Below are 15,500 nucleotides of genomic sequence, written 5' to 3'. Positions count from 1 at the left end.
TTTCCCTTGTTAGACTATTCCCCCCTGTAACTTCAATACTATGCATCTTTCTCTCTGTTGTTTTTTATATGTTCATATAAATACATACATATATGTCAAGTAGCCTTTTCTTGCTTTGAGAAGGGTTAAATAAAAATGACTGGACCTTGTTTTATGCTTTCCTTTTACGGGATCTTACTTTTGATTGGTTGCGTTGTGCAATATAAATCATTGGTTTTGGAAAACTAGGGGCAGTTTTCACATGAACAAGTTGCCTTAAAACCACCAAAGAGAGAAAAGACAATGAGAATAAATCAGTCGCTGTGCTATTTTCAGTGCCCATAGTATATCAAAGATCTTGCGGGTTGGTTTTGCCCTTTGAACTCTATTTAGTTAGTTGTCTCCATCAGAAAATCCCAAATCGGAAACTTTATGTTTTAGTTGTTTCTGCAAAAATTATCCACAGTATTATGTGCTTTTAAACTAAAGATGACATCAAAATCATATCAGAATAGTAAGAAGAAAAACGTAACTAAATTTGAGAAAACCTTCATATTTGATAACTCACTACTAGTAAAATGTTCTTTTTTCTTTTTTTTTCTTTTTACCAAAGAATTTTTTTTTTAAAGAAATTTTATGGCATATTTTGACTTTGATCTTGTGGACAAAATAGTAGGTGCAATTACTACTTTTTTTTTTTAATTAATGAAGAACATCACACCTTTATAAGTATTCTGATGTATTTATCTATAAAAGATGCTCATGTATACTCGTGATCTACCTACTATGTTGTACATTCATATTATCTGTTACTATTGAAGTTATTCTTCCCATGTTGCGTTACATTTGCATTCACTTTTGCTTCTGCTTATCATAGAAACTCACAACGTTTAAGAAATAATGGCCATATTTTGTAACATATTAAGAGACAGATCTGACATTTCAATTAATCTGCTGAAATCTCTGTGGACAGTATTGAAAATCATTCCCGAGAATGCATCAAACTTCTAATAGAAATCACCCGAGACAATCTGTGTAGTTTCGCCACATAATAGGTGCGTTTAGATCTCGTTTAAAAATAATTTTATTTTTTGTACAAAAATAGAAATGAAAACGTTTTCAATCTCAGACAGAAATCATTTTTGAAAATGTATTTAGTAGTTTTATTAAGAAATTATTTTCAAAATAAAAAAATCCATTACTGTCTCTCTCTCTGCTCGAGAGAGGAGAAAACATAAATAAAAAATAAAAAACGATTAAAAGTCGTTTTTCATTTCTCTCTCATTTTACACTAAACTAAAAAATCGTTTTTATTTTCATTTTTTATCTTTAATTGTGTCAAACGCCGTTTTTCTCCTATTTTCATTTTTTCTTTCTCAAAAAACGTGAAAAACAAAAATAAAAACAACTTCAAACACAGCTAATATATAATATATGTACTAAAAAAGGAAAATCAACTTAGGATACTCTAATTGGGAAGCACTACTCTTATTATTGTTTTTTTTTTTAATGTGAATAAAACTCAAATTTCAGTTATTAGATGAGGATTATAACGATCTTCACCGTTCAAAAATTTTGCACCTTTTCTTAGGTTGTGTCAAGTGTGTACTTGACAGTAAAAAGAACAATTTGGGATGTATTTTCATCCTTAAAAGTATTTTGATTTTCAGTGGTTTAAAGTATTTTCATCCTTATTTAGGAGACGTTTGGTTAATGGATTAGGACCATGAGATTAGAATTATTTTCAATTTACGTGTATTTTTTATGAGAGAAAATACTCTAACAAACCATGAACCATGATTCAAATCGGGGTACGAATCTCCCAACTAAACAACTCCTTAATGTCTGAAATTTGGGATATATATAGTCACTAAAAAAAAAAGGAGGAGATTACTGTAGGTTCTGTCCACTTTGATTAGGTAATCAGTTTGGAACATCATGGTTCAGAGATTCGGAAAATGTTCAAATTTGTGGACTTAGAAAATGTTCAAACTTATACGTAAAGTAGACTTAGGCAGTCCAGGCTCCACTTAAAATCAAGTCAAGGGCCTACCTGCAGGGCCTTTGACCTAATTGAGGCCGTACTTTGTTACGACAAGATTCGTCCAAATCATGGTTTCTATATCGCCCATAGACATATATATGTGGGCGATATAGAAAATAACAGGCAGAAGACAACGTGTATATTTTGAGTTCTTTCGTTACGGGTAAGGGTGATAATTTGTGTTAGTAAATCGTATTTGTGTCGATTTGTTTATTAATCGTATTAAAAGTTATTAATTTAAACACGACATATTTATTAAATGTGTTAAAAATATCAATTTAAACATAATTTATTTATTAATTGTGTTAATCGTGTCAACCCGTATAACTCATTTCAATTAATATATTGAATAAATAACTAATATAATAATGATTTATTTAACACGGTCAACACAGGTTTAACATGTTTATTGGTTAATTTATCTTTTACTTTAAGAAAAATGAATGAATTTTACCTACAAATATTAAAATTCACATTATTTATATTTAATATGTCATATAAACTTTCATATTGTATCACATATCATTATATTGTAAATAACAAATATAGTTAATCGTGTCAATTCGTGTCACTCGTGTTAGGAAATCAATCTTAACCCAACCTATTTATTAATCATATTAATCAGGTCAATCTGATTATGATATAAACTCATTTATAATAAACTTAAACCCACTAACTTTGTACGGATTTTAAATTGTGTCGTCGTGTCGCTATTTAGATTGTCAGCTGAAGTTACGAGTACACAACTTGGTGTTTTTAAGGTTGACTTGGTCTTTACTTTCGGAACAAATGACCATTAACATTCTTTGTTCATAATTACGTATATCTAAATTCTAATGGTAGTGTTTAAGAGCACCAATCTCTTTAGTACTCCTCAAATAAGAGTTGTTGGTGACGTTTGACATGACTAACGTAATAGGTCTCTTCCAATAATTCCTGTATGACACCATACACAATGCCATGCCATCTCGGAAGGGAATGTGTTTGTGTATTTTCCTGTTTTCTTTCGCCCTTGATTTTGAAAGGTTGTTGATATTAATTTTTCATGATTAAACAATAGTGGTTGAAAATTATTGACAAACTTGATGATGACGACAATAATAATAGTAATATATCACACCAATAGAGTCGTGAACTAAGAAACGTTTGGTTAGAGAATTCAACCCATGATTTGAATCATGATTCATGATTTATTACAGTGTTTTCTCTCACAAAAAATACATGTAAATTAAAAATAGTTATAATCACATGATTCTAATATATTAACTAAATGTCTCTGTCCCAACTTCTTTTTTAAATAACAGATGCCATTTCAATTTTATGTAGCTAGTGTGAGGTTAAAAACTATAATTTAAGTAAAGGCTACTTCTACAATAGAGTTCTCATTGACACTGAAATTGAAAAAGTGAAGTTGGTACCTTTTTTATCTTATGAAAAAAAAATTATAATCAAGTAATTCATTCCCTACCATTTTTGAGAGAGACAAATTATTTAATCTTTTTATAAAAAAAATATATTGTATATCTCGACTAGAGTGAGTCAGATGTTAGTGGGGGGATTCATTAGTTTTTAATCCTCGTTGTTGGCCAATTCGGTCCCCGAACAAAACTTTGTCGATTTTTTGGGAAGTGAAACTAATCACGAACCTAACAAAAGGGTACTCGATCGGTTCATTAATCGTCTATAGTGGTTTTCTAGCAGTTGTTACAGGTTTAGTTCCCAGCTTCCAAAGAGTTAAAGATCCAAAGAGGGGATGGGGAGATGTATGGCGCGTTTAGAACTTGTTCTAAAATAATTTTATTTTTATATGAAAATAAAAATGAAAACATTTTTAATCTCATACATAAATCATTTTAAAAAAAGCGTTTGATAATTTTATTAAAATATTATTTTTAGTATAAAAAATTCATTAATGTCTCCCTCTCTCTAGAGAGGAGAGAACGAAAACAAAAAATGAAAAATAACTAAAAGTCATTTTTCATTTCTCTCTTATTTTACACTAAACTAAAAAATCGTTTTCATTTTTATTTTTTATCTTCATTGTGACAAACGTCATTTTAAAAATGTTTTTATTTTTTCTTTCTCAAAAAATATAAAATATAAAAATATAATTAATTCTAAACATGACCGTAGATTTGTGGGGGCATGTCTACAACTGCGTGTCGAGTTGCCTAATGTGACGACAGTTTGGTTCAACGATCGGCAAACATTGGTTCTAATGTGATATTGAGTCCGTCTGTGTTGCTAAGCTAGTTTCGGCAATCTTAAGAAGCCAGTTTCTGTACAACCGTTTTATTATACAACCGTAGGTGTTAGACATAGATGCATTTGGCGCATGAAGTATATGGATTGTGGGATTCTTATCTAATCTAATCTAATTTAACTTAATTCTGACTTAATCTCGATAAGCGTGTAGTCAACATTTTAAGAGTATATTTAGGTGATGTTTTGTAGATGGATTCGTTCCCTTATTCGAATCATAGTTCATGATTCGTTACAGTATTTTTCCTCATAAAAAATACATATAATTCGAAAATAATTCTAATCACATGGTTCTAATCCATGAACCAAACGCACCCTTAGTATATGAGTTTTTTACGAGTTTAAATTTATGATTTTAATTCTACTACTTTTTTTCTCGTAAAAAATTATATTTAAAAATCATAATTAAAATTATTGATTTGAATCATGATTTGAATTCATATATTAAACGGGTCGTTCACTTCGTGGATTTGAGTTTTTAATTCGAGCTGTGATGTGATATTTTTTTAGAGTTTTTCACTATAGCAGAAAAAAATTAGATGTGACATTTTTTAAGAATTTTTTACTGTAAAAATTTAAAACTAAAAATTCAAATCGGTGAAATGAACGAGGCCTTAGAAGGTGTCTGTGTGGGCCAATGAGTAGCGTTTAGATCCCAAAGGGGATCACGTGCGGCTGTGATTAAATTCATCGTCGAACACTCGTACTAATTACTCAGATAGACGCAAGATTATTGGCGGGTCCAAATAAGCTGTCCTTTTCAGATTGAAACCAACGTTGATAATCTGATCTCGTAACTAGCGCAACAAAAAGAGAGATCATAAAGGAAAATAATACGAAAATGTATTTTTTTCTTAAATAATAAAACAAAGATAGATTAATAGAAAAAAGGAGTAAGATATGCTTTAACTGCTTGCTAATTTGTACATTTGTCGCCTATAATAAAGTAAGCAAAATTTGTTCATATCTGAAAATTTAATGCAATTTCCTGGGATTTTTTTGGGGATTCCTTGTGATATTTTAAAAAGTTGTTAATTGCGGTCACTTACAGAATATAAATAATTCTTAAAAAAAGGTAAAGGAAAAAAGATTCTATTAAAAATAAATTGATAAAGAGGGAAATAAATCTTACCATAACTTTTTTTGTTTTGTGCTAATCAAACTTACCATAACTTTGATACTTTTAATTGGACATTTTCCATACAATTTAATGAAAACCATTAGAGTTCTTTTGCTGTGTTAACCGTTTATTATGTTTTATTATTATTATTTTTTTGGTGCAAGGTAGAAAACTCAACCATTATTATGCTAGCGTTTTACAGACCTGTTTGGATTGGCTTAAAAATAATTATTTTTAACTTATTTAGTTTAAAAGCCGCTTTTAAACCTATTTGGATGGCCAATTTTAAAGTGTTTTTAGCTTTTTAAGCATTTTAGAACAAGTCATCTCCTTAATGCTTATGAAAATGTTTTTTATTTATATTTTTAATCTTTTATTTGTAAACAAAAAATTAAATATCTCATTCATATCCTTTTAATACATTATTTTTTATAACAATAAGTGCATTTTACTTTTTTACGTAAACAAGTTTAAAATCCCTTCTTAGATATAAAAGTACATTTTTCAAACACTAATTAAAAAATCACAATTTATATTTATCTTCTTTTACTACTTAAAAGCACAAGTATAAGTTATTCCTAACCGACCCTACATCTAGCTTTAGGGTATGACCAATAGAGATTTGGAAAGAATTGATATTGGTTTGTGTGAAAAAGAGAATTTAGCATTAATTACACAATTATAGTTAGTGCTGGAACTTTAGACGAGCTGCTCGAAAAATCTGATTTTGAGCTTGACGTTCAAACCTGCTTGCTTGAGCCCGAGAAGGTCCATGAACGGGCCATGGGTCTAGTTTTGGCTGCCCGAGCCCGGTCGGGCAACCCGAGCCTGCTCGAGTGGCCCGAAAAAAAAATATTTTTTATTATAGCGGGCCTGGTTTTGACTGCCTGAGTCCGCTCAAATGGCCCGAAAAAAAAAATATATTTTTATTATATTTTTTAATTTTTATAATATTGTATATATATATTATATAATATACTATTATTTAGTAATTGTATTTGTATATAAATAATTATTAAATTATTGTGTGTTAAAATTATACTAAAATTGAGATAGTTTAGATGAGAAAAATGTGTGGGAGATGAGGGGTATTTATAGGGAATTTTTTTGGTTAAAATTTTGATTTTTCCCCCAAAATTCAGATTCAACGGCTACTTTCAATTTTTGGCGAGTCGGGTTCGGGCCGAAATTCGGGCAATAGTCAAAAAAGAGCCGTTGGAGTCAGGCTTTTGGGCTTCGGGTTCGGGCCGGAGGGAAAAAAATAATAAAAAATCCGACATTCAACGGTTGAGGGCATTCTTTCGGCAGCGGACTTTGGCGATGTCATTCAATTTCGGGCAACCCGAGCCCGAGCTTGAAAACTTGCTTGGATGAGCGGCCTTATGGGCTTGCCCGTTGAGCCTAAAAAATTTGGGCTTCGAGCAGGCCCGCCGGCCTAAAATTTCAGCACTTTTGGTTACAGAATGTGACACCCATTTTATCATAGATTTTAGAATTAATTTTATTAATGGTCGAATTTATGAATGAAAAGATAAATAATATATTTGTACGCAATTTAGTATGACCATCTTTTTCTTTCTTTTTTCTTTGAACGTGAGGTTGTGAGATTCAAATTTTTCATCTAATAGTAAAGTTAAGGATTCATGGGTTTAAATGAGTGGTTTTAATTTTGACATTTAAATTTTAAATTTTTTATAAAAAAAAATACTATTGTAGAACTAGGAATTATGATTTGAACCATGCAGAATCCTTAAAACCAAACGCACCCTAAGTTTGAAACTATTGTTATACTATGCTTGTAACCACATGCAATATCTAAATTTTAATACCATTTTTGAAACATCTAAAATTAAGCTTTTAATATTAAAATAATTTAAAAATCACAATGTAGTAATGATTAAAAGAAAAGGAATTAATATATCAGTTAACAACAATTAGAGCGCGTTCACTTCACTAACTCAAAGTTGTTGATTCTAGTTAAGAAAGTGGATTTGATTTTGAGTTAAGTGTTTAGGAGGAGATTGATTTGATATTTAAAACTTGACTTTTGTGTTCACTTGTACTAAAGCCAAACTCTAATTATAAAGAAGTATCTTTTTTGCATAAGCAATCCGCATCGTAGAACCAAACTTGAGTAATAGGAAAACAATAGGTGGTAAAAACTCACCAACTCGAGTTATTACTCGACTTTGAATTCGAGTTGCATTTAGTAAATGCATAACTAGACTCAATTTCACACTCGAGTCTGGCTTACTCGAGTGTGATCCCTCACACACTCGAGTTTAAAATTGGCGATGATGTTTTGAAAAACTTATTTTAATGTAATCCCTCACACACTTTTGTGAATAAAAAATCCTACTATAAAATAGTGAATGACCTTCTCCTGTAGCCCCATTAATTAGTAGGATCAATTTTTATCTGGTAGATGGTCAAAATCATAACATATTGAAAAATATGTATAACATATAGTTTCTGATATATATATGATGATTGAAATAGAAAAAAATTAATGATAGTTCATTTTCTTTAGTCTTATTAGAGAAACTCCTAACAATAAAAAATGAGAGTTTTTTGTCTTCGTGTGTGTGTATATATATATATATATATATAATTATATATATTTCATTTAAAAAGTGTGGGATAGATGAAATTAAAAAGTATAATAAGAGAGTTTTTCTAGCAGAATCAGAAAAAAATGAACTAACAATAATTTTTTAATCTTTCCGTCTTTAAATTTGTATAAAAAACTATTTCTTCCTTATATTTTTTAAATATAATGTGATTTTGACAATATCTAATGATCAGAAATTGGTTTTAGTGGTCAAAAAATATTTTTGTAGTCTTAAGGAATAAATTGAGAAAAATAAAAACTGGTATATTTGCTTTTATAGGACAAATTACACTTGTCCCCTTTGAACTATTGGTGAAATAACAAAGTGCCCCTTAAGGTTTAAAAATAACAAATTTTTTCCCTGAATAATTCGTCGTTAGCACGCGTCCCCCTTTTCCACCCCCTCGATTAAATTTAAACGTTAAGTGACACGTGGAAATCGCTGAAGTATTTAATTTTGTTATATTATAAAATGGTGACTTTTCCCATCCAAGCCCAACCGTTGACCGACATTGACCGGGATGCTTATATTTGACGATAAACAAGACTAGACTTGATTTGAAAGTGTAATTAGTTAAATTATGAAGATTCCTTCTCTCTATCTACAACAACCGGCCATGATCTCCAATTAGGATTCCAGTATCATTTTTTGACACCTCCTTCACCATCACGAAGCTCTCGACGAGTTGAGCAACACGACATGTAGTAGGACCTCTAACTCAGCCGGTAGCCACTACACTTGTCAGAAAAAGAGCTAAAAATATATATTTCTTCCCGTTGTGATAACTTCCTCATTCGACCTTCGATTGAGATGATTCCGGTTTCTATAGACTTAGAACGATGAGACGAAGAAAATGACACCAGCAATACCTCTCAATTCTCGGCGGAGCTTTATCACCGTAGTTGTGAAGTTTGGTCGTCGGGCCCCTGTCGATCTCTACCATTTTAGCCATCGTGAGTGATACCGCTGGGCTAGTTAGCTTCAAAGTGGGACGTGGATCAAAAGCCTTCAATCAATTGCATCACACAACCTCGAATTGCCGGAGAATGGAGCCGCTGCCGTGAGCCGTGGTGGCGAAAGGTGGTTCTGACGATCCAATCGTTGGATCTTTTGTGATAATGATGTAAAAATGCTCATAAGATCCTGGGTAACAAAACCCTTAATTTGGGCCGGTCAACGGCGGGTTTGACTGGTTAACGGCTGGGCTTGGATGGGTAAAATTGTCATTTCATAATAGAATAAAAATTAAATGCTTTAGCGACTTCCACGTGTCACTTAATGTTCAAAATTTAACCAAGAGGTTGAAAAATATGGATGCGTGCTAACGGCAAATTGTTCATAATGAAAATTTGTTATTTTTAAACTTTAAGAGGCATTTTGTTACTTTGCCAATAGTTTAGGGACAAGTTTAATTTGTCACAATCTTTAAAATTTAAATTTTATTATAATAAAAAACTCTTAAAAATAATCACATCTAATTTTTTTACTATAATAAAAAATTTTCATATAAAATTATATTCAAACTCAAATTAAAAACTCAACGAACTAAACGAGCGTTCAAGTTTAATCCTTAGTATCAATCCCTCCCGGTTCCTTTACTTTAAAGAGAAGCACACGTGCATCAGACGCGCGCGTAGGCACTTCTCACACTCGCTTTTAGATTTCTTAGAACCTGTCACAAATCCGCACAGTATTATTAATTACTTTCTTTCAAGGATAATTTCGTACTTTTACCACCAATTCCCCGCAGCTGAAAAAAAAAAAAAAAAAGGCACACACACTTTCCCTCTCGTTCCGTCACAAAAAAGCTAAAAAAAAAAAAAACACCCGCAAATCCAGAGGACGACGACGGTGCTCGCCACGCTAACTTGCGCCGGGCGTCACTCTGCGCAACCTTCTCTCTCACCATACCAAACCCTCTTTCTCTCTCTCCATCCCAAACCCTCTTTCTCTCTCTCTCTCTCCTCTGCAATGAGGGTCCGATCTCTGTCGATTAAGGCGGTTCTCTTTCTCTGCTTCTGCGTCCTTCCTTCTCTCGCGTTTCCACTCTTCGCGGCCGCCGATTCGGCCGACTCTGACTCGGCGGCGGCGGAGATCAATGCTGCCGCCGTGGAGACGAACTCGACGCGCTCGAGATCCACCGAGGACAGCTTCGCCGGCATGCTCGATCGCGCGCTCGAGAGGGAGTTCCCCGACAACGAGCAGAATGAAGGTTCGTAGAGAAAAGAACGGAAATGAAAATTTTCTCTTTTTGCGTTTTTCTAGGGTTTCGACTGGGGTCCGGATGGTTGAAGCAGGGTTTTGGATTTTCTTATGTTGTTCGGCATTGCGTTATCGCAGTACTTGTTGATTGCGATGTGGTGATTATGGAAAATGTGGAATAAGAGAGAGAAAGTTTTTGGTTGATTTAGGCTAATAATTGGAAATTACGTCTTCGTTTTACTGCTTTTGGTCCATTAGGGGAATTCTGAGATCAATGAGTTGAGGATTTACTCCAATTTTGTGTTCTCTTGCAGCCACAGACGCCGGTAGCTTCAACAACAGTGTTGCCGGACAGCAGGTTGGTAGTCATATTTCTTGAAACGAACATTAATTTTTCCTTTCTCAATATCTTACTTATGGTTCATGCCCGTGAGGAACACATGCGGGTATAGGAAAGCGAAATGTTTAGTGCTAACAAGTAAAAACGAATTATCAAAATGTTGGTTTTGAGTAATAATTATTATTGTCAAAATGTTGGCCTTTTGGATTCGGATGAACCCAGAGAATCCCAAGGATGTGTTTAAAATGCTTGATGTTAGGATTCATTAATCTTACTACTTGACCAGTGTTGTAGTATATAATCTGGAGTTAAGAATTGCTATTCTTATTTATGTTTGATGGAGTTAATTTTGATACACTAGACAGTTTTGTGTAGAAACATTATGTTTACAGTTCATTTAGTTAGTTGAAAATAGGTTCGCCATTTAAGACTATTCTTGTTGGAAAATGTAGAAAATGTAAAATTAAATAACAATGATATAAACTTCTCATTGCGCAATCTTGTTATTTTGGTTTATAAAGAGCCAACAAAAATGAAAATGTAAAATATAATAGATGTTACCTTAACGGATAAGATAGGCGAATGAGGTTTCACTTTCAGGGTTGCAAATGCTTCAATGGTGTCTTGGTCAACTCAGCTAAGTACTATAATGAGGTGGTCTCTAAATGATGTCTTTTTCTTATTTAAACAAGAAAATTTAATCTGGACTTGACTCTTTCCGACCTCATGAATACTTCCTAAAGCTGAGGATGTTAGTTACTAAGGGAAAGCTTGAATCAAAAATTGCTTAGTTGGTTTTGCTGTGACATGGATAACCTGCTTTAAATTGACCTCTTCATTTACTTCTACACCATTTTTTCTCTTTCTAGGGGTTTGGACTTATGAATACCTGCGATTGAAATATTTTTCCAGTTTGACACCTTATTTTTTCCATTCATCAATAATCTGCTTTAACCATTTCATGTTCTAACTTGGAAATGGAAAATGTTTGTTTGTCAGGCAGTTTTGGAAACTGTTGCTAGAGTTAAGCCCAAGAAAAATGACACTAAGGAGGAGAAGTACGTGCGTCTATCTTCTGAACCAATGATTATGTTTTTCCTTTTTAATAGAAGTGGAAGTGAATAATAGTTCTTACTCTGTTCCTTTAAAGTAAGTTAATCATCAATACGAGGAAGCCTGCTGAATCTTTGTGAACTTTATGTTAGGTCATTTCAGTTTCATCATGTTTTCAATTTGGATAATGAGAATCAAGCTGAGGATATGCCAACGTTAATAGATCGAAAGGTATGCCTGTTATGTCTTACAGGAAATTTATATTGGCTAATTAGCTTTTTTTCTTCTACCATTGATAGTACTGCCAAATGGTGGTTCACTAGTAATTTTTATCACTCATCACTTATGTTGGGGTTTGTTCAGTCTTGACGTGCTAGAAATTTATCTTCAGGACAATGTCTTTATTATATCCAATCTCAAGTCAAAGTTTCCTGTGTTACAACTAGACTCGAGGTTAAGTTGCACTTTTGATCAATTTTTAGATTTCTCAATCGTACATAACTAGCAGCAACTTGGCTGATGTAGCTTGTTCAAACTATTGTTTTGCAGGTTGATATCAGACCTGGTGGTTGTCATTGTCTCTGCAACTTGTGGTGGCATTGCGTTCGCTTGTGCTGGACAACCGGTTAGAACACTACCATTGATCTTTGCTTTGATATCTCCTTTTTGGAAATGTGTCTTTTTTTTTCCCTTTTTCTTTTTTTCTTCTTCTTCTGCCTAAAATTTTTCTTTCTTACTGTTTAAAATTTTTAGGTTATTACGGGATATCTGCTAGCAGGCTCCATCATTGGCCCTGGAGGCTTGAGTTTTGTCAGTGAAATGGTGCAAGTACGTTGTCTTTATTCCTACCATGCATGATATGTCACTGTGTGGATGTGTATTCTTTATGATCTTTCCATTTGTTCCAATAAGGTTGTTCTTCTTCTTTTCTTTTCTTTTTTTTTTTGTTTGAACTAGAGAATCCTTAGTGCAAGTTTGACTGACGTTATAACAAATTTGAAGCTTGGTTGTGTGTGTTTTATATTTTTTGTTCCATGTTTTACACTGGTCATTATTTGTTTTTCACTGATGTTACCATTGTCTTAAATTAATTATGCATGAAGGTTGAGACAGTTGCTCAGTTTGGTGTTATCTTTCTGCTTTTTGCATTGGGCCTGGAGTTCTCTGCTACAAAGGTTAGTTTGTGCAGTTGTATTTTCTATTCTACTTTCTACTTTTTATTTTTTGCCAATTGATGAGGCTTGGTAATTGATAACCTTAAGTTATGGTTGCAGCTTCGTGTAGTCCGGGCAGTAGCTGTTCTAGGAGGTCTACTCCAGATTTTTCTGTTTATGTGCTTGTGCGGGATAACAGCCTCGGTATGTTTGCATATTTGTGAATCAATATCTTTAAGTGTATGTTTGGGTTAGCTGTTTTTTTAACTTTTTAAGCTCTGATGAACACTTCAACCTCAATAGAGTTCATGCTGCTAAGTTTGAGTTTCAGAATGGTCCTGAGTAGGGTCGTTATACTGCCACTGTATATGGTAGCAGACCTGTATCAAGGTTTAGATGTTGCTTCAAAAGGCAGGAGCAAAAATAACCACTGCCCAAAACATATTTTGGATGTTTGCACAGCAATGTAGCGACTAGAGACTATTAGTGATTGTTTATACCTTTTTCATCTGTTCATTTTATGTTCTGCATGCATTTTACAGTTATGTGGTGGTAAACCTTCCGAGGGGATCTTCGTTGGAGCATTTCTATCTATGTCTTCAACTGCAGTGGTAACTATGTTTTATCTGATATTTTTGTTTTCTCTGTCTCCTTGATGGCCTTTTTTTTTTTCAATGTATATATTTTTTCATTTTTTATGTGAATGAGTACATTTGACTAATAAATTTATGTGTTTTTATTCATGTCCTGAGTTATGACGGTGAAATAGTTTATGTAAATGCCCGTACATTTTCAGATTGTGCGCGACTTTTTCGCTTTTGTTGGTAATACTTCTAATAAATGAGGGAATTGAGTGAATTATCATTGGTGAGGATCTCGTGTTTTAAAGTGCAAACATTCATCGGATGTTGTGTTTTTTCTGCAAGCTTGGTAGTTGTCTGGTCCATCTTTCATTGCCTTAGGATGGTTCAAAGAATGTGAAAGCTCTGGCTAATGTCATAGATATGTAACTTTTGACGTGCATTTAGATTTTTTTCCACTTAATGTGCATTTCCTAGGTATAAAATTGTAGAAAATCCTTCTTCACTGGTGCTTATTTCATTTTGTCTGTAGGTTTTGAAATTCTTGATGGAAAGAAATAGCATTAATGCCCTTCATGGTCAGGTCACTGTCGGTACTCTTATTTTGCAGGTAGATATTGTTTTCTGACTTCTCTATATATAATTATAACTTGCTAAGATAAAAAACATCAGTATCTTTCTATTTGTAGATTTTTTTAATCTTATATACACACATATGTTACACTAGTTTAAACTATTGTGTGGTATCAGGATTGTGCCGTTGGCTTGCTGTTTGCTTTGCTTCCAATTCTTGGTGGTACTTCTGGTGTTCTTCAAGGAGTGATGTCCATGACCAAATCGTAAGATTATGAAAATCATCTTACTTAGACAGGATAAGCAAATTATGCCAAATGTCTTTTTCTCGTCATGTTATATATTTATAACCAGAATAAAAAGTAAGTGGACTCTGATTTTCAAGGCTGGCTTGACTAAGCTGTTTAAAGGCCTGGTTCTGTCTATCCAGTCTATGATCTGTTATTCTTCATCCGGTGAAGTCCTCTGTGAAGTCCTCTGTCATTGCTGAACATATATTAGTTTTGTAGTGATATCAATAAAGTAACTTTAGAAATTGATATATTTTTCTCTTGCTAATAATAATATGACGTGATACCTGGAAAGTTAGTAGCTTCGGCTGTACATTATCCTCATTCATGGTCAATGGATGCTGAACAGATGAGGATGGTGATGAGTTATCACCAATGGTCAAGATGCCTTTGACATACCTGTTGATAGTTTGGCATGTTGGAGTACACTTAGTTGCTTTTTTTTATTTGTTTTTCATATGGAAATTAGATTAGTGTTTTGATTAACGAGCGTTTGTCACAGGTTGGTGGTTTTGGTTACATTTTTGGCCATTTTGTCAATAGTATCTCGCACTTGTGTACCATGGTTCCTTAAACTCATGATAAGCCTATCGTCTCAGGTATTGGATCGCCCAGTTTAAGGTTATAATTCATTTCCTCAAGTTATATTTGCTGATTTTTGTTTTCATTTATTTTCAGACTAATGAACTCTATCAACTGGCATCAGTGGCATTCTGCTTGCTTGTTGCTTGGGTTTGTCCATTTCCCGATTCTTTTGTGTTTGATAACAGTTGTCTTTATATTTTACTTTTACGTTGATAAGTCGGGGAAAAAAAAAGGACAAGTTGGTTTCTATACTTGTTTGATGCTCTCCCAACCCTTCTTTAGTTTTTTATTGGAATGTTGCCCCTGGTGGGGACGCATATATGCCTCTACTTGCATTTGTGCCTATTATTGTAGATACATAACATAATTGTATGTCATTTTCAGTGTAGTGATAAACTGGGTCTGAGTCTTGAACTGGGTTCCTTTGCTGCGGGAGTGATGATATCAACAACTGATCTGGGTCAACACACACTTGAACAAGTAAGATACTTTTATTTGTGCATCTACTTGGAGAAGTTCCACGTGTTAGTTAGTGATGACCTTTGTCTTGCTATTTCAACTTACAATAACCTGTTATATATATTGAGAAAATTTATTTTTCCGCTACACCCTATACTCCACAATTATAGATAGAAGTTTGATTGTTCTCTTTCGCTACAGTTCCATCACATGGTTATGGGGGGGGGGGGGGGGGGGGCGCGGCTC

General features: G+C 33.3%; 1 protein-coding gene across 3 annotated transcripts in view; it reads left to right on the top strand.

Moving 5' to 3' along the window:
• Window positions 1–9,746: 9,746 nt before the first annotated feature.
• Window positions 9,747–15,500, top strand: part of LOC21409883 (K(+) efflux antiporter 4) — an 8,154-nt gene continuing 2,400 nt past the window's right edge. For all 3 annotated transcript variants that reach the window (XM_024161354.1, XM_024161353.1, XM_024161355.1), the window contains exons 1-15: window positions 9,747–10,229; window positions 10,534–10,577; window positions 11,559–11,617; window positions 11,765–11,843; window positions 12,004–12,065; window positions 12,162–12,237; window positions 12,366–12,440; window positions 12,716–12,787; window positions 12,887–12,970; window positions 13,309–13,377; window positions 13,880–13,957; window positions 14,098–14,186; window positions 14,713–14,809; window positions 14,889–14,942; window positions 15,180–15,275. In XM_024161354.1, coding sequence (XP_024017122.1) covers window positions 9,989–10,229; window positions 10,534–10,577; window positions 11,559–11,617; window positions 11,765–11,843; window positions 12,004–12,065; window positions 12,162–12,237; window positions 12,366–12,440; window positions 12,716–12,787; window positions 12,887–12,970; window positions 13,309–13,377; window positions 13,880–13,957; window positions 14,098–14,186; window positions 14,713–14,809; window positions 14,889–14,942; window positions 15,180–15,275 — 1,275 coding nt within the window. In that variant the 5' untranslated portion in view covers window positions 9,747–9,988. The remainder of the gene's footprint in view (window positions 10,230–10,533; window positions 10,578–11,558; window positions 11,618–11,764; window positions 11,844–12,003; window positions 12,066–12,161; window positions 12,238–12,365; window positions 12,441–12,715; window positions 12,788–12,886; window positions 12,971–13,308; window positions 13,378–13,879; window positions 13,958–14,097; window positions 14,187–14,712; window positions 14,810–14,888; window positions 14,943–15,179; window positions 15,276–15,500) is intronic.

This window comes from Morus notabilis, unplaced genomic scaffold (genome assembly GCF_000414095.1).
Source record: "Morus notabilis unplaced genomic scaffold, ASM41409v2 Scaffold329, whole genome shotgun sequence".
Taxonomy (NCBI): Eukaryota; Viridiplantae; Streptophyta; class Magnoliopsida; order Rosales; family Moraceae; genus Morus; species Morus notabilis.
The sequence above is the reverse complement of the archived record's forward strand: the minus strand, read 5'-3'. Positions and strand labels throughout refer to the sequence as shown.